This window comes from Lithobates pipiens, unplaced genomic scaffold (assembly GCF_037356315.1).
Source record: "Lithobates pipiens isolate NorthernLeopardFrog02 unplaced genomic scaffold, aLitPip1_a1.2 Scaffold_10, whole genome shotgun sequence".
Classification (NCBI taxonomy): domain Eukaryota; kingdom Metazoa; phylum Chordata; class Amphibia; order Anura; family Ranidae; genus Lithobates; species Lithobates pipiens.
This window is the reverse complement of record NW_027507686.1, coordinates 31,342,762-31,361,810: the sequence shown is the minus strand read 5'-3', so window position 1 is coordinate 31,361,810 and position 19,049 is coordinate 31,342,762. Positions and strand designations below refer to the sequence as shown.

Genomic DNA, 19,049 nt, shown 5'->3' with positions numbered 1-19,049 from the left:
TTTTTTTTGTGCTTTAAAGCGTCTCCGAAGCCTCCACAGAAGTCCATAACAATGTTGGCTTGAAGGTCCTGCAGCATTTGAGAGGCTTTTATTCAGCTTCCCTTTCTTTCGGAGGTATTGCAGGTAATGCCAGATATCCCTGGGAAACCAAAAAGCAAACCTTTCCATCTAGATTTAAAGCGAATAGAGCTACTGACGGGACTATTAATTTCAAATCATGTGTACCATCGAGGAAAAGAATATTTGAAAAAAAAAATGCAATATTTATATATATTATATAAAAGGCTAGTCTAGGTAATCTGTCTCCCTTTTCACTGGATGACAGGTTATGCTTTCAGAAGCTACGCAATATAGATGTCTAGATCATATACTATATGGTTAAAGGTTTGTGGACACCTGACCAGAATACCTAGATGGAGTTTGCCACTCCGCAACGCAGTGTGGGAGCAATATAGAGGGAGATGAGTGGGGACCAGACAGAGGAGGATCAGCACAGTTGGGAGGTACTACTGAGCCGAGGATCTGCTTAACAGGGGTACCAATGACCGGGTGATCTGCTAAACAGGGGTTTAGAGTAAATTTTGAGAAAAGCTTTTTACATGTAGGAAAGAAATGCCAGAATTGGCTTGGGTGGCAAGTGGTTAAAGTTATCTCTGAGGATTACAGAACATCCCCCCCCCCCCCCCCCCCAGGTTATAAAACGTGTTCTGGGATCCCATCCTGGAGTGACAAAGCTCCTTCATAGATACAGTACAGTGTGTGTGTCACCCTAGGACAGGAAGGGTATTATTGGCAGGATCACCAGGTGATATTGAGGGGGAGTAAAAGCCTGAAAAAAAAGAAAACGAATGTAGCCACCACATCTAAAAAAGGACTGGTAAGCTGCAATAAGTCATTTTTCTTTTTGGGTCTAGATACGATAGGAAAATAAAACCCAGTGGGTAAACCATGCACCGACAACTGATAAAAAGCACGGTGCTGTGGGCAGTTCCTCTGAGTCTTATTTTGAATCTAGTGAACAAGGCCAGAGAGCATAGCAGACACACGGCAATCACTTACCCATGTGTTATTGTTTCTCTAAACTCCACCTCCCTGAAAAAAAAAATAATATATATATAAGTGACCAAGTCACAGAGCAGTTTACTGATGGAAGAAGGGTTCACCTAATCTAATGCCAGGGGAGTGCATTGGAGCAGCTTAACAACTCAGAAACACTGGGAAAAAAGTCAGTGAATTCTTACGCTGATGTAGCATACCCTTTTAAATACAGTGCATATGGTTAAAATGGTATTAAACCCACTTAAAAAAAAAAAAAAAAAAAAAACTTTGACAGGGAAGGTATCTATTCTGCCATAAACGATTCTTCATGCCTGTCCCCAGTTATGTACACAGGAGTCACGCATGAATGACTCAGTGTACATTTACCGCTCTAATCTGTGCCACGGTGATAACGCTCCGATGTGTCTTCTGGAGAGCGATGTCATCACAGCCCAGGCATTCAAGCGGCAAAAAACAAAACCCGGAAGGAAGATGGAGGTGCCCAGGACCTGCCCGATTGGTGACATTACAGTAGTGGGAGGACTTCTCCAGCAGGTATAAGTCTGCTATTATGTGTGGTGTGTACTAGCACCTTATGGCATGAAGAATAAGTTCCTGCCTGTAATTCTCATAATTGAGGACACCATTGACAACAAAACTGCCCAGTAGTGACTGGTTCTCTTTAAAAAGATAAGTGCATTATTTACAAAGAATTTCCTTCTCCTCCGTGACCTTCGTCTTCAGTCTGTTCAATCACTTTATTTTCTACAAATACTCTTAAGACTGGTTCTCTTTAAAATGTATGGCAACTCCTCAAATTTTTTATTCAATGATACATTCCTTTAGTAATAAATAGGGATGCACCGAAATTTCGGCCGCCGAAACATATCGGCCGAAAATGCCCTTTTCGGCAATTTGCCGAAAGAGAAAAACGGCCGATAATGGAGCCGAAAATGGGGCGGGGCCAGGGTAGGGGCGGGGCTCCGCCCCCCGCCCCTGGTGCGCCCATCATGAAAAGCTATATCTATATAGTGCGGGAGAGCCGTCTCTGCCGCCTGTTTGATCACAGCGCGGGAACATCACAGCTTGCAGTTCAATAGCTGTGTGTTCCCGGCCGCGCGCCGTCACGTACAGCCCCTCCCCCTTGTCAGGGCACTTTGATAGACAGATCACCCGTAGGATTGGATGGATGATCTGTCTATCAAAGTGCCCTGACAAGGGGGAGGGGCTGTACGTGACGACGCGCGGCCGGGAACACACAGCTATTGAACTGCAAGCTGTGATGTTCCCCTGCTGTGATCAAACAGGCGACGAAGGCGACTCTCCTCCTCTTCTCTTCACAGGTTAGCTGCTATTAGAGGGGACACACTGGCTGGCTGCTGTGAGGGGACACACTGGCTGGCTGCTGTGAGGGGACACACTGGCTGGCTGCTGTGAGGGGACACACTGGCTGGCTGCTGTGAGGGGACACACTGGCTGGCTGCTGTGAGGGGACACACTGGCTGGCTGCTGTGAGGGGACACACTGGCTGGCTGCTGTGAGGGGACACACTGGCTGGCTGCTGTGAGGGGACACACTGGCTGGCTGCTGTGAGGGGACACACTGGCTGGCTGCTGTGAGGGGACACACTGGCTGGCTGCTGTGAGGGGACACACTGGCTGGCTGCTGTGAGGGGACACACTGGCTGGCTGCTGTGAGGGGACACACTGGCTGGCTGCTGTGAGGGGACACACTGGCTGGCTGCTGTGAGGGGACACACTGGCTGGCTGCTGTGAGGGGACACACTGGCTGGCTGCTGTGAGGGGACACACTGGCTGGCTGCTGTGAGGGGACACACTGGCTGGCTGCTGTGAGGGGACACACTGGCTGGCTGCTGTGAGGGGACACACTGGCTGGCTGCTGTGAGGGGACACACTGGCTGGCTGCTGTGAGGGGACACACTGGCTGGCTGCTGTGAGGGGACACACTGGCTGGCTGCTGTGAGGGGACACACTGGCTGGCTGCTGTGAGGGGACACACTGGCTGGCTGCTGTGAGGGGACACACTGGCTGGCTGCTGTGAGGGGACACACTGGCTGGCTGCTGTGAGGGGACACACTGGCTGGCTGCTGTGAGGGGACACACTGGCTGGCTGCTGTGAGGGGACACACTGGCTGGCTGCTGTGAGGGGACACACTGGCTGGCTGCTGTGAGGGGACACACTGGCTGGCTGCTGTGAGGGGACACACTGGCTGGCTGCTGTGAGGGGACACACTGGCTGGCTGCTGTGAGGGGACACACTGGCTGGCTGCTGTGAGGGGACACACTGGCTGGCTGCTGTGAGGGGACACACTGGCTGGCTGCTGTGAGGGGACACACTGGCTGGCTGCTGTGAGGGGACACACTGGCTGGCTGCTGTGAGGGGACACACTGGCTGGCTGCTGTGAGGGGACACACTGGCTGGCTGCTGTGAGGGGACACACTGGCTGGCTGCTGTGAGGGGACACACTGGCTGGCTGCTGTGAGGGGACACACTGGCTGGCTGCTGTGAGGGGACACACTGGCTGGCTGCTGTGAGGGGACACACTGGCTGGCTGCTGTGAGGGGACACACTGGCTGGCTGCTGTGAGGGGACACACTGGCTGGCTGCTGTGAGGGGACACACTGGCTGGCTGCTGTGAGGGGACACACTGGCTGGCTGCTGTGAGGGGACACACTGGCTGGCTGCTGTGAGGGGACACACTGGCTGGCTGCTGTGAGGGGACACACTGGCTGGCTGCTGTGAGGGGACACACTGGCTGGCTGCTGTGAGGGGACACACTGGCTGGCTGCTGTGAGGGGACACACTGGCTGGCTGCTGTGAGGGGACACACTGGCTGGCTGCTGTGAGGGGACACACTGGCTGGCTGCTGTGAGGGGACACACTGGCTGGCTGCTGTGAGGGGACACACTGGCTGGCTGCTGTGAGGGGACACACTGGCTGGCTGCTGTGAGGGGACACACTGGCTGGCTGCTGTGAGGGGACACACTGGCTGGCTGCTGTGAGGGGACACACTGGCTGGCTGCTGTGAGGGGACACACTGGCTGGCTGCTGTGAGGGGACACACTGGCTGGCTGCTGTGAGGGGACACACTGGCTGGCTGCTGTGAGGGGACACACTGGCTGGCTGCTGTGAGGGGACACACTGGCTGGCTGCTGTGAGGGGACACACTGGCTGGCTGCTGTGAGGGGACACACTGGCTGGCTGCTGTGAGGGGACACACTGGCTGGCTGCTGTGAGGGGACACACTGGCTGGCTGCTGTGAGGGGACACACTGGCTGGCTGCTGTGAGGGGACACACTGGCTGGCTGCTGTGAGGGGACACACTGGCTGGCTGCTGTGAGGGGACACACTGGCTGGCTGCTGTGAGGGGACACACTGGCTGGCTGCTGTGAGGGGACACACTGGCTGGCTGCTGTGAGGGGACACACTGGCTGGCTGCTGTGAGGGGACACACTGGCTGGCTGCTGTGAGGGGACACACTGGCTGGCTGCTGTGAGGGGACACACTGGCTGGCTGCTGTGAGGGGACACACTGGCTGGCTGCTGTGAGGGGACACACTGGCTGGCTGCTGTGAGGGGACACACTGGCTGGCTGCTGTGAGGGGACACACTGGCTGGCTGCTGTGAGGGGACACACTGGCTGGCTGCTGTGAGGGGACACACTGGCTGGCTGCTGTGAGGGGACACACTGGCTGGCTGCTGTGAGGGGACACACTGGCTGGCTGCTGTGAGGGGACACACTGGCTGGCTGCTGTGAGGGGACACACTGGCTGGCTGCTGTGAGGGGACACACTGGCTGGCTGCTGTGAGGGGACACACTGGCTGGCTGCTGTGAGGGGACACACTGGCTGGCTGCTGTGAGGGGACACACTGGCTGGCTGCTGTGAGGGGACACACTGGCTGGCTGCTGTGAGGGGACACACTGGCTGGCTGCTGTGAGGGGACACACTGGCTGGCTGCTGTGAGGGGACACACTGGCTGGCTGCTGTGAGGGGACACACTGGCTGGCTGCTGTGAGGGGACACACTGGCTGGCTGCTGTGAGGGGACACACTGGCTGGCTGCTGTGAGGGGACACACTGGCTGGCTGCTGTGAGGGGACACACTGGCTGGCTGCTGTGAGGGGACACACTGGCTGGCTGCTGTGAGGGGACACACTGGCTGGCTGCTGTGAGGGGACACACTGGCTGGCTGCTGTGAGGGGACACACTGGCTGGCTGCTGTGAGGGGACACACTGGCTGGCTGCTGTGAGGGGACACACTGGCTGGCTGCTGTGAGGGGACACACTGGCTGGCTGCTGTGAGGGGACACACTGGCTGGCTGCTGTGAGGGGACACACTGGCTGGCTGCTGTGAGGGGACACACTGGCTGGCTGCTGTGAGGGGACACACTGGCTGGCTGCTGTGAGGGGACACACTGGCTGGCTGCTGTGAGGGGACACACTGGCTGGCTGCTGTGAGGGGACACACTGGCTGGCTGCTGTGAGGGGACACACTGGCTGGCTGCTGTGAGGGGACACACTGGCTGGCTGCTGTGAGGGGACACACTGGCTGGCTGCTGTGAGGGGACACACTGGCTGGCTGCTGTGAGGGGACACACTGGCTGGCTGCTGTGAGGGGACACACTGGCTGGCTGCTGTGAGGGGACACACTGGCTGGCTGCTGTGAGGGGACACACTGGCTGGCTGCTGTGAGGGGACACACTGGCTGGCTGCTGTGAGGGGACACACTGGCTGGCTGCTGTGAGGGGACACACTGGCTGGCTGCTGTGAGGGGACACACTGGCTGGCTGCTGTGAGGGGACACACTGGCTGGCTGCTGTGAGGGGACACACTGGCTGGCTGCTGTGAGGGGACACACTGGCTGGCTGCTGTGAGGGGACACACTGGCTGGCTGCTGTGAGGGGACACACTGGCTGGCTGCTGTGAGGGGACACACTGGCTGGCTGCTGTGAGGGGACACACTGGCTGGCTGCTGTGAGGGGACACACTGGCTGGCTGCTGTGAGGGGACACACTGGCTGGCTGCTGTGAGGGGACACACTGGCTGGCTGCTGTGAGGGGACACACTGGCTGGCTGCTGTGAGGGGACACACTGGCTGGCTGCTGTGAGGGGACACACTGGCTGGCTGCTGTGAGGGGACACACTGGCTGGCTGCTGTGAGGGGACACACTGGCTGGCTGCTGTGAGGGGACACACTGGCTGGCTGCTGTGAGGGGACACACTGGCTGGCTGCTGTGAGGGGACACACTGGCTGGCTGCTGTGAGGGGACACACTGGCTGGCTGCTGTGAGGGGACACACTGGCTGGCTGCTGTGAGGGGACACACTGGCTGGCTGCTGTGAGGGGACACACTGGCTGGCTGCTGTGAGGGGACACACTGGCTGGCTGCTGTGAGGGGACACACTGGCTGGCTGCTGTGAGGGGACACACTGGCTGGCTGCTGTGAGGGGACACACTGGCTGGCTGCTGTGAGGGGACACACTGGCTGGCTGCTGTGAGGGGACACACTGGCTGGCTGCTGTGAGGGGACACACTGGCTGGCTGCTGTGAGGGGACACACTGGCTGGCTGCTGTGAGGGGACACACTGGCTGGCTGCTGTGAGGGGACACACTGGCTGGCTGCTGTGAGGGGACACACTGGCTGGCTGCTGTGAGGGGACACACTGGCTGGCTGCTGTGAGGGGACACACTGGCTGGCTGCTGTGAGGGGACACACTGGCTGGCTGCTGTGAGGGGACACACTGGCTGGCTGCTGTGAGGGGACACACTGGCTGGCTGCTGTGAGGGGACACACTGGCTGGCTGCTGTGAGGGGACACACTGGCTGGCTGCTGTGAGGGGACACACTGGCTGGCTGCTGTGAGGGGACACACTGGCTGGCTGCTGTGAGGGGACACACTGGCTGGCTGCTGTGAGGGGACACACTGGCTGGCTGCTGTGAGGGGACACACTGGCTGGCTGCTGTGAGGGGACACACTGGCTGGCTGCTGTGAGGGGACACACTGGCTGGCTGCTGTGAGGGGACACACTGGCTGGCTGCTGTGAGGGGACACACTGGCTGGCTGCTGTGAGGGGACACACTGGCTGGCTGCTGTGAGGGGACACACTGGCTGGCTGCTGTGAGGGGACACACTGGCTGGCTGCTGTGAGGGGACACACTGGCTGGCTGCTGTGAGGGGACACACTGGCTGGCTGCTGTGAGGGGACACACTGGCTGGCTGCTGTGAGGGGACACACTGGCTGGCTGCTGTGAGGGGACACACTGGCTGGCTGCTGTGAGGGGACACACTGGCTGGCTGCTGTGAGGGGACACACTGGCTGGCTGCTGTGAGGGGACACACTGGCTGGCTGCTGTGAGGGGACACACTGGCTGGCTGCTGTGAGGGGACACACTGGCTGGCTGCTGTGAGGGGACACACTGGCTGGCTGCTGTGAGGGGACACACTGGCTGGCTGCTGTGAGGGGACACACTGGCTGGCTGCTGTGAGGGGACACACTGGCTGGCTGCTGTGAGGGGACACACTGGCTGGCTGCTGTGAGGGGACACACTGGCTGGCTGCTGTGAGGGGACACACTGGCTGGCTGCTGTGAGGGGACACACTGGCTGGCTGCTGTGAGGGGACACACTGGCTGGCTGCTGTGAGGGGACACACTGGCTGGCTGCTGTGAGGGGACACACTGGCTGGCTGCTGTGAGGGGACACACTGGCTGGCTGCTGTGAGGGGACACACTGGCTGGCTGCTGTGAGGGGACACACTGGCTGGCTGCTGTGAGGGGACACACTGGCTGGCTGCTGTGAGGGGACACACTGGCTGGCTGCTGTGAGGGGACACACTGGCTGGCTGCTGTGAGGGGACACACTGGCTGGCTGCTGTGAGGGGACACACTGGCTGGCTGCTGTGAGGGGACACACTGGCTGGCTGCTGTGAGGGGACACACTGGCTGGCTGCTGTGAGGGGACACACTGGCTGGCTGCTGTGAGGGGACACACTGGCTGGCTGCTGTGAGGGGACACACTGGCTGGCTGCTGTGAGGGGACACACTGGCTGGCTGCTGTGAGGGGACACACTGGCTGGCTGCTGTGAGGGGACACACTGGCTGGCTGCTGTGAGGGGACACACTGGCTGGCTGCTGTGAGGGGACACACTGGCTGGCTGCTGTGAGGGGACACACTGGCTGGCTGCTGTGAGGGGACACACTGGCTGGCTGCTGTGAGGGGACACACTGGCTGGCTGCTGTGAGGGGACACACTGGCTGGCTGCTGTGAGGGGACACACTGGCTGGCTGCTGTGAGGGGACACACTGGCTGGCTGCTGTGAGGGGACACACTGGCTGGCTGCTGTGAGGGGACACACTGGCTGGCTGCTGTGAGGGGACACACTGGCTGGCTGCTGTGAGGGGACACACTGGCTGGCTGCTGTGAGGGGACACACTGGCTGGCTGCTGTGAGGGGACACACTGGCTGGCTGCTGTGAGGGGACACACTGGCTGGCTGCTGTGAGGGGACACACTGGCTGGCTGCTGTGAGGGGACACACTGGCTGGCTGCTGTGAGGGGACACACTGGCTGGCTGCTGTGAGGGGACACACTGGCTGGCTGCTGTGAGGGGACACACTGGCTGGCTGCTGTGAGGGGACACACTGGCTGGCTGCTGTGAGGGGACACACTGGCTGGCTGCTGTGAGGGGACACACTGGCTGGCTGCTGTGAGGGGACACACTGGCTGGCTGCTGTGAGGGGACACACTGGCTGGCTGCTGTGAGGGGACACACTGGCTGGCTGCTGTGAGGGGACACACTGGCTGGCTGCTGTGAGGGGACACACTGGCTGGCTGCTGTGAGGGGACACACTGGCTGGCTGCTGTGAGGGGACACACTGGCTGGCTGCTGTGAGGGGACACACTGGCTGGCTGCTGTGAGGGGACACACTGGCTGGCTGCTGTGAGGGGACACACTGGCTGGCTGCTGTGAGGGGACACACTGGCTGGCTGCTGTGAGGGGACACACTGGCTGGCTGCTGTGAGGGGACACACTGGCTGGCTGCTGTGAGGGGACACACTGGCTGGCTGCTGTGAGGGGACACACTGGCTGGCTGCTGTGAGGGGACACACTGGCTGGCTGCTGTGAGGGGACACACTGGCTGGCTGCTGTGAGGGGACACACTGGCTGGCTGCTGTGAGGGGACACACTGGCTGGCTGCTGTGAGGGGACACACTGGCTGGCTGCTGTGAGGGGACACACTGGCTGGCTGCTGTGAGGGGACACACTGGCTGGCTGCTGTGAGGGGACACACTGGCTGGCTGCTGTGAGGGGACACACTGGCTGGCTGCTGTGAGGGGACACACTGGCTGGCTGCTGTGAGGGGACACACTGGCTGGCTGCTGTGAGGGGACACACTGGCTGGCTGCTGTGAGGGGACACACTGGCTGGCTGCTGTGAGGGGACACACTGGCTGGCTGCTGTGAGGGGACACACTGGCTGGCTGCTGTGAGGGGACACACTGGCTGGCTGCTGTGAGGGGACACACTGGCTGGCTGCTGTGAGGGGACACACTGGCTGGCTGCTGTGAGGGGACACACTGGCTGGCTGCTGTGAGGGGACACACTGGCTGGCTGCTGTGAGGGGACACACTGGCTGGCTGCTGTGAGGGGACACACTGGCTGGCTGCTGTGAGGGGACACACTGGCTGGCTGCTGTGAGGGGACACACTGGCTGGCTGCTGTGAGGGGACACACTGGCTGGCTGCTGTGAGGGGACACACTGGCTGGCTGCTGTGAGGGGACACACTGGCTGGCTGCTGTGAGGGGACACACTGGCTGGCTGCTGTGAGGGGACACACTGGCTGGCTGCTGTGAGGGGACACACTGGCTGGCTGCTGTGAGGGGACACACTGGCTGGCTGCTGTGAGGGGACACACTGGCTGGCTGCTGTGAGGGGACACACTGGCTGGCTGCTGTGAGGGGACACACTGGCTGGCTGCTGTGAGGGGACACACTGGCTGGCTGCTGTGAGGGGACACACTGGCTGGCTGCTGTGAGGGGACACACTGGCTGGCTGCTGTGAGGGGACACACTGGCTGGCTGCTGTGAGGGGACACACTGGCTGGCTGCTGTGAGGGGACACACTGGCTGGCTGCTGTGAGGGGACACACTGGCTGGCTGCTGTGAGGGGACACACTGGCTGGCTGCTGTGAGGGGACACACTGGCTGGCTGCTGTGAGGGGACACACTGGCTGGCTGCTGTGAGGGGACACACTGGCTGGCTGCTGTGAGGGGACACACTGGCTGGCTGCTGTGAGGGGACACACTGGCTGGCTGCTGTGAGGGGACACACTGGCTGGCTGCTGTGAGGGGACACACTGGCTGGCTGCTGTGAGGGGACACACTGGCTGGCTGCTGTGAGGGGACACACTGGCTGGCTGCTGTGAGGGGACACACTGGCTGGCTGCTGTGAGGGGACACACTGGCTGGCTGCTGTGAGGGGACACACTGGCTGGCTGCTGTGAGGGGACACACTGGCTGGCTGCTGTGAGGGGACACACTGGCTGGCTGCTGTGAGGGGACACACTGGCTGGCTGCTGTGAGGGGACACACTGGCTGGCTGCTGTGAGGGGACACACTGGCTGGCTGCTGTGAGGGGACACACTGGCTGGCTGCTGTGAGGGGACACACTGGCTGGCTGCTGTGAGGGGACACACTGGCTGGCTGCTGTGAGGGGACACACTGGCTGGCTGCTGTGAGGGGACACACTGGCTGGCTGCTGTGAGGGGACACACTGGCTGGCTGCTGTGAGGGGACACACTGGCTGGCTGCTGTGAGGGGACACACTGGCTGGCTGCTGTGAGGGGACACACTGGCTGGCTGCTGTGAGGGGACACACTGGCTGGCTGCTGTGAGGGGACACACTGGCTGGCTGCTGTGAGGGGACACACTGGCTGGCTGCTGTGAGGGGACACACTGGCTGGCTGCTGTGAGGGGACACACTGGCTGGCTGCTGTGAGGGGACACACTGGCTGGCTGCTGTGAGGGGACACACTGGCTGGCTGCTGTGAGGGGACACACTGGCTGGCTGCTGTGAGGGGACACACTGGCTGGCTGCTGTGAGGGGACACACTGGCTGGCTGCTGTGAGGGGACACACTGGCTGGCTGCTGTGAGGGGACACACTGGCTGGCTGCTGTGAGGGGACACACTGGCTGGCTGCTGTGAGGGGACACACTGGCTGGCTGCTGTGAGGGGACACACTGGCTGGCTGCTGTGAGGGGACACACTGGCTGGCTGCTGTGAGGGGACACACTGGCTGGCTGCTGTGAGGGGACACACTGGCTGGCTGCTGTGAGGGGACACACTGGCTGGCTGCTGTGAGGGGACACACTGGCTGGCTGCATTGTATCAATTTTATCATGTGTCATGTACCACGTCCCCAGTCTCTGACCGTATCATGTACCACGTCCCCAGTCTCTGACCGTATCATGTACCACGTCCCCAGTCTCTGACCGTCTCCTGTACCACGTCCCCAGTCTCTGACCGTCTCCTGTACCACGTCCCCAGTCTCTGACCGTCTCCTGTACCACGTCCCCAGTCTCTGACCGTCTCCTGTACCACGTCCCCAGTCTCTGACCATCTCCTGTACCACGTCCCCAGTCTCTGACCATCTCCTGTACCACGTCCCCAGTCTCTGACCATCTCCTGTACCACGTCCCCAGTCTCTGACCATCTCCTGTACCACGTCCCCAGTCTCTGACCATCTCCTGTACCACGTCCCCAGTCTCTGACCATCTCCTGTACCACGTCCCCAGTCTCTGACCATCTCCTGTACCACGTCCCCAGTCTCTGACCATCTCCTGTACCACGTCCCCAGTCTCTGACCATCTCCTGTACCACGTCCCCAGTCTCTGACCATCTCCTGTACCACGTCCCCAGTCTCTGACCATCTCCTGTACCACGTCCCCAGTCTCTGACCATCTCCTGTACCACGTCCCCAGTCTCTGACCATCTCCTGTACCACGTCCCCAGTCTCTGACCATCTCCTGTACCACGTCCCCAGTCTCTGACCATCTCCTGTACCACGTCCCCAGTCTCTGACCATCTCCTGTACCACGTCCCCAGTCTCTGACCATCTCCTGTACCACGTCCCCAGTCTCTGACCATCTCCTGTACCACGTCCCCAGTCTCTGACCATCTCCTGTACCACGTCCCCAGTCTCTGACCATCTCCTGTATAAAAATATTTTTTAAAAACAGTCATTTTCGGTATCGGTGCTGTTTCGGTATCGGTTTTCGGCCTAGTGTATTTTTCATTTTCGGTATCGGTTTCGGCACCAAAAAACCCATTCGGTGCATCCCTAGTAATAAACCATACAGTTACAAAACAGTTTGCATCCATGAACTTGCCGATTGGAACTACAAGATGCTGTGTTGATACATGACATGCCTGTAGTAAGGGGGTGTGTGCGTCTTGCTGCTGACACAAAACCTGGTCAGCCCTGCCCTTTAAATGGCAGTGCACCCCCCCCCCCCCCCAAGGTATTCTGCTTCACGTTCTCCCTGCTGCAGTTAATCCCCTCCCATCCCCATTCAGTCCTGCTTTGCCCTTCATGTCATTCTGTCAGTCCTCCCAGCTACAGATACACCAACCAGGCAGCTCTGTTCTACTTGATTAATGGCTTTCCTTGTCACCCTTCCCACCCACTGGAGACATGCCTCTGACCAACATAATCTACCCCAAATGGCAGCAGCTTTCCCCACCATCCTACATATCATACTGCCATCAGTCCTCCATGATGCAAACACAATCCTTGGCCAGTCTTGCTCTACCAAAATGGAAGCAGCTTTCCCGGCTGTCCTACATATACTTGATTGGTAGCAGCTTTCCCCACTGTATTACATGTTAAACTGCTGCCCATCCTTCCTGCTGCAGACACCCCCACCAACCATTCTACATGATTGATATGAGCTTTCCCCACTGTGCTATGCATCTTTCTGCTGCCCATCCTCCCTGCTGGGGACATGTCCCCATTGCCCCAGACACACCCTCATTGCCATCCCTGCTCTACTTGATTGGACTCTGTTCCCGCGCTCCTACAATTCATTCTGCTGCAGACATGCCGGAAAGAGTAGCTTAAGGAAAGAGGCTGTGCAATCACATGACTGCTACTGCAAAAAATAAGGAATGTTTTTTTTTTTTAATATAGAAAAAGTCGTATTTCTTATTTATTTTTTTTAAAGGAATTGTATAATGGCTATAGAAAGAAATAGTATTTTGTGCCTTCAAACAACTTCACCATAGACTCATAGTAAAGATTTACTGATATTCCTTTACCAAACAGCTACAAGATAACATGATGGACACAAGGGGAGGACGGCCATCATACAGAACCATGGGGAGGACAGACAGTTGTTAAATTTTATTATTAGACCACGCACCCGGTTTCCCGCACTTCTCTGGTGATTCGGTAGTTCCAGTCCCGTAGATAATCATTCTCTTTATCGAACTCTCGCTCGTCCTCACCGATGGTGACGGTCAGGCGCTTCTCCTCAAAGTCTGGCTCCTGTTCCTTCCGCATGGTTGCTTTCTTTAACACCTAAACAAGAAAAATCAAAGCTTGATTCAGACACAGGACATCCGCCTTCTACAGACAGATTGAGACATAAACAGATCATAAAAAAGACAGCCGAAAATGAAGACCTTCAATGTGGAGTCATAGCACATACTGACCAAATGTAACCCCCCCCCCCCCCCCCCACACTTCCTGAATTCTTGCATATGATTTAATGATGCTCACAGTAGCCTGCAGCCTCCCAGGATACCAATATCGTGCATCCCAGGACTCCTCAAGGTACTCTACTGTACATGCACTGTGGCCAGTCATCAAGGTGCAGACTGTCTGGCTTCCTGGTCCTTAGACTAGATCTGCGAAGACGCGCCACGGCACATACGCTTCATCAGCGGTTCGGCTGCAAGAACAGCCAGTTCCCGATTAGGTCAGAGAAGATGATTGTCTGGTGTAAAAAGTGAAGCATCAGATCCTTAGAGAACACCTCTGGCTATGCTGAGTGTGAGTATAATTACTGTAGATGACCGAATGAAAAAGGTAAAAGGACTGGAAAAAAACATGGAGAGGGAGTAAAACATTCCCTAGGTACAACAAGCATAGCACCTTTCACAGCTACTGGTTTTCTCTGCCAATCATTTAAGCTATCCATAATGGATGGAAATATTTAGGGCTTATATAAAAGTCATGGTACTGCTCTTTTAAAATATTATATGAAAGAACACAATCCTGACATCTATTTAGATGTGCATGCTCCTGACCCATCTTCCCAATGTGCTTATCAGTTGCTTGATTAGTGTAATTAAAGCTGATCTCCAGTTTTTAGTCCAGTTTAAATAGTTTGTTTTGACCAAGCTGGTCCAAACTAACTAAATATTAACTTCAACACACGCAGCGGCTGGGAGTGCTGTATAAACTGTATGTAGCCTGAGCTACATACAAGATACAGTGCTGTGTTCTGGTGGAACTTCCCACCCCCCTCTGGGAACACAATTCCGGCTGAGCGCTGCTCAGCCATTCATGAGGAGCTTTGTAATCTATGAATGAATACCAAGTTTCCTCTGGCTGTGGAGATCATGACATCATCCACCCACCTATTTACCTCAGCCAGAAGAGGCTTTGTATCTGGTCATAGAATACAACGCTTCCTGTGAATGGCTGAGCAATGCTCAGCCTGTCCAGATTTTGTTCCTGGGGTGGGTAAGGAAGTTGCAATCTCACTGCTAGAACACAGCTCGGTATAGTGTATGCAGCTGATGATACACACAGTTTATACAGTGTTCCCAGCCCCATCTCCTGGTGACAACAGTGCATTTGGACCAGTGTTTAAACAAACTAAAATTCACTAAAAGCTGGTAATTAGCTTTAAAATAACTGATCAGTAGATCGCACTGCCAAAGTCTGCACAATCCAGTGACCAGCAGAGAGGCATGCATGTCCAAAGGGATGCCAGGGATGTTTTTAACCACTACAATACAGGGCACTTTCGCCCCCTTCCTTCCCAGCCCAATTTTCAGCTTTCAATGACAATTGCGTGGTTATGCTACACTGTACCCAAATCAAATTTTTATCATTTTGTTCACACAAATAGAGCTTTATTTTGGTGGTATTTATTCACGACTCCGTTTATTTTTTTGCGATATAAGCGCAAAAAAAGCGGAAATTTGGAAAAAAAAACAATATTTTCTTTTTTCTATTTTAAAAGAAATCCAATAAAATCTAATTTTGTCATAAATTTAAGCCAAAAAGTATTCTGCTACATGTTTTTCCATTAAGTGTATAATAATTGGTTTGTGTGATCACGGACACATGTACGCAAATGATCATGTACATATGTGTGCAGATAATCATTGGAACATTTGATTTTAGTGGGACATATGTGGGGGACATGTTTTTTTTATTTGGGACATGTGTGGGGACATGTGTGTATTACACTAGACTGGTGATCAGTTAGTAAAAAGCTGTAAAAACAGCTCATACTCACTGATCACCAGCCGGCTGCAAGCGATCTGCTCTCCTCTCCTCAGCGATGACTTCTGTGTGAGGAGAGGAGAGCCGATTGCCTAGCAACCGGCTGCTTGTTTACATCACATGACGGCCGTGATTGGACACGGCCGTAATGTGATCAGGAGGGCCAATCACAGAGCCCTCCTGCCGATCCGAGATGCGCCGTGTCCAGGTGACACAAGCACATCGGGATCGCGCCGCTGCACGGGCACGATCCCCCTCCTGAAGGATGTTCCTGAACGTCCTCTCAGAAGTAGAGAGCTCCCACCCGGCCGTATATGTACATTGGCTGGGTGGGAAGTGGTTAAATAGTATGCTTAATGCATGGTGCTATGGCATATACAGGAGCCTGTTGGTCGCCACCACCCCCCCAAAAAAAAAATAGATCATGCAACTGAGCAAAGGCCAGCATACAAATCCAGTGATGACACCATTGGGTATCAAAAGAGATGTTTCTTACAGCTGCATATATCAGAACAATAGAGTGAAGGGATACTCCACCTCCTTAGCATGTCTGAGTCCTCTCTCCCAGGCGCTCTCTGATGGTGGTTCCAGAATCGGGGGAGGAAGAAGCTCCTCTGTAACCGGAGCACCCTGAAAAGACAAAGATTATATGTATTACAACCCACTTCAGATTAAGGCTATAAACCCAGGAACAAATGACAGCAATAAACCAATAGAAAGCCAGAGATCCGCACATGACGCTCTATTAGTATTTAGATATTACACAGATGCCAGGCCCATTCTCTCCATTTCCGGTAATATTAGAGCAATCAATTAACCGTCTCCCAAAAATACAAATCTGAGGTACCAACAATCTCACAAAGAGACCCCTAGCAGCAAGAGCAAAATCCACCCTAAAGCTGGAAGCTACAAGGAAGAAAAAAAAAAAAAAAAAATGTATTTTCGGTGGTCATTTTACTTGCTGCCATTTGGAAACAAGTTCACCTAAAGGACCACCGCTAAAAAAAAAAAGTGTCAATTTACTGTTTGGTAGCAGCTGAACAATGAAACCTCCTGATAATCTATGGCTTGGGAACTATATTGGTGAAAGCTCTGTGCTGCGTTTCCGGGTCTGTACACTTTCTCTGCCCATTACGAGGGGTTCCCACTATTGCTCTCCTGAGTTCCCGGGTTCCTACACCTTGCTGTGCCCATTATGAGGGGTTCCCACCATTGCTCTCCTGAGTTCCTGGGTTCCTACACCTTGCTGTGCCCATTATGAGGGGTTCCCACCATCCCTGTGCCGAGTTCCTGGGTCTGTGCACCTGCCGTGCACATTGTCAGGGGGTTCCCACCATCCCTTAAACGAGTTCCCAATTCTGTACACTCCCTTTCCTCGTTATGAGGGGTTTCCCCCTATCCCTTCACCAAGTTCCTGGCTCTGTACAGTTGCTACTGTAGGAACATAAAGGTGAGCAGGGACACACAAAACTGTCAGGAAGACATTGACAGCGGAGAGAGAACTCACTGCTGGAATGATAAAAATCGATTAGAAGCTGGAGGGTAATCAACTGAAAATGTCATGTTGGGGTGGAATAACACTTTAAACAGTCCTGGAATGGGTATCCAATCACATCACAACTTACCCAAGGGTTCTGAGGCAGCTGTACCCCACCGGGGGCTGTGCCATTGGCAGAAAACGGATCAGGTTTAGAGATCAGCGAATAATTCCCCTTATCGTTCATGCCAGGGTGTATGAACCGACAGCTCATTCCCCATGTGCAGTTCCCTGGAAAACACAAAAATCGGTCACATCAGCGAGGTCATGAAAATTGGACAGAAGATAGTCATCTGCGTGGACTTGTTTAATAATGTAGAATACAACTCAGAGCTTACCAGCAATGACATTCATTGCTATAAACAATCAATGTGTAAAAAAAAAAAAAAATACAGATCACTTCTTAAAGTAGTTCAATGTTACTAGAGTAACATTATATTATTCTGGTCACAGTAGATCTTAAAAAAAAAAAAAAAAATTTACAAATAAATTATATATATATATATATATATATATATATATATATATATATATACACACACACACACGCACACACACACACACACGCACACACACACACGCACACACATATGCCTCCTACTAAATACCTTGGACTGTCTTTCCAGAAAGGGGTCATTTGTCGGGACAGTACAAATATCCACCATTTCAGCAGTCAGTACATCAGCATCGATTTTCGTATACATGCACACAATAGATACTTTATTAGAATGTTATTTTTATTTAGTTTTTTTAAAACAAGGTCCCTTTACCATCTCCATAATATTTCTAAACTCTCCCATTCTTTCCCTCTCAAATGCCGAAAAGTTGGTTCATGCTTTTGTCTCGTCCAGACTGGATTACTGCAACACTTCTCATTGGGATTCCTAGGAGTCTGCAGAGGCTTCAGTACATCCAAAACTCTCCAGCAAGGATCCTGATGAGTGCGCGGAAACTTGAGCACATTACCCCCATTCTTCACTTTCTGTCTGTCAGGATGGAGTACAAGGTCTCTCTCCTTACACACCAATGCATACATGGACATGCCCCCCTTATCTTAAAGAACTTCTCAAATTACAAAACACATCACGTTCCCTCCGCTCTACTCAGTCAAACCTTCTTCAGATACCTAGAACTAGACTGAAGACAATGGGAGACGGGGCTTTTGTGCAGCTGCCCCGTGCCTGTGGAATGCCCTTACCCGACACCTTGAGGGCTCCTCAATCCAATGACCATTTAAAAAAAAAAAAAAAAAAAAAAAAAAAAACTCTTAAGACATTTCGTTTTATTAAAGCTTCTTGTCTTAGACGTTCGCTTTGTTGTATAATTTGCTTATTTTCTTTTTTGTTCCTAACCTGTAGTACTTTGAGATCTTTTGATGAAAAAGGCATTATAAATAAAATGTATTTTTTTATTATTATTATACACCAAAAAAAAAAAAAAAAAAAAAAAAAGGTCATCTGAAAAAGTAATACAGATATTGCATTGCAACATTCACTTAGGTAATGACAAAGGTATTGCAGTATAAACAGCCCATAGCAGAGTAAAGTTGCTTTGCCCCATAGGAGGGTGTACAGAGGTGAGAGGCAAGGTGGTTAAATAATCTGTAAACAGGCAGCACACAGCACGAACGTATTAAAAACTCAAGGGAAAACCCGCTGCACGTGGCCCCAGGAGCTTACACTCTACAGATCACAAGCAGTGGATGTTTTTGTTTACCTTTTATTGCTCATGCATGCCTGTCATAAGTGAGAAAAAAAAAAAACCCGCACCCCGTACCAAGCGGTCATAAGACCAGCAATGGCATGCTTGCAAAAGACACTTAGAAATAAATAAATACAATTGGGAAAAACCAGAGTGCAGCAATTAAGCAGCACACCCAGTGATGGACGTCTACAAATGAATGAGAGGAAGTGACAACAATGTAATCTGTCCTC

At 54.5% G+C, this 19,049-nt stretch overlaps 1 protein-coding gene across 4 annotated transcripts in view; it reads right to left on the bottom strand.

Moving 5' to 3' along the window:
• ZC3H18 (zinc finger CCCH-type containing 18) overlaps positions 1–19,049 on the bottom strand; it is a 137,073-nt gene that overhangs the window by 87,864 nt on the left and 30,160 nt on the right. For 3 of the 4 annotated variants that reach the window (XM_077453372.1, XM_077453374.1, XM_077453373.1), the window contains 4 exons: positions 17,204–17,346; positions 16,116–16,208; positions 13,480–13,637; positions 1,060–1,092 (listed from right to left, as the gene is read on the bottom strand). In XM_077453372.1, coding sequence (XP_077309498.1) covers positions 1,060–1,092; positions 13,480–13,637; positions 16,116–16,208; positions 17,204–17,346 — 427 coding nt within the window. The remainder of the gene's footprint in view (positions 1–1,059; positions 1,093–13,479; positions 13,638–16,115; positions 16,209–17,203; positions 17,347–19,049) is intronic. The other variant, XM_077453375.1, reaches the window with a different exon arrangement.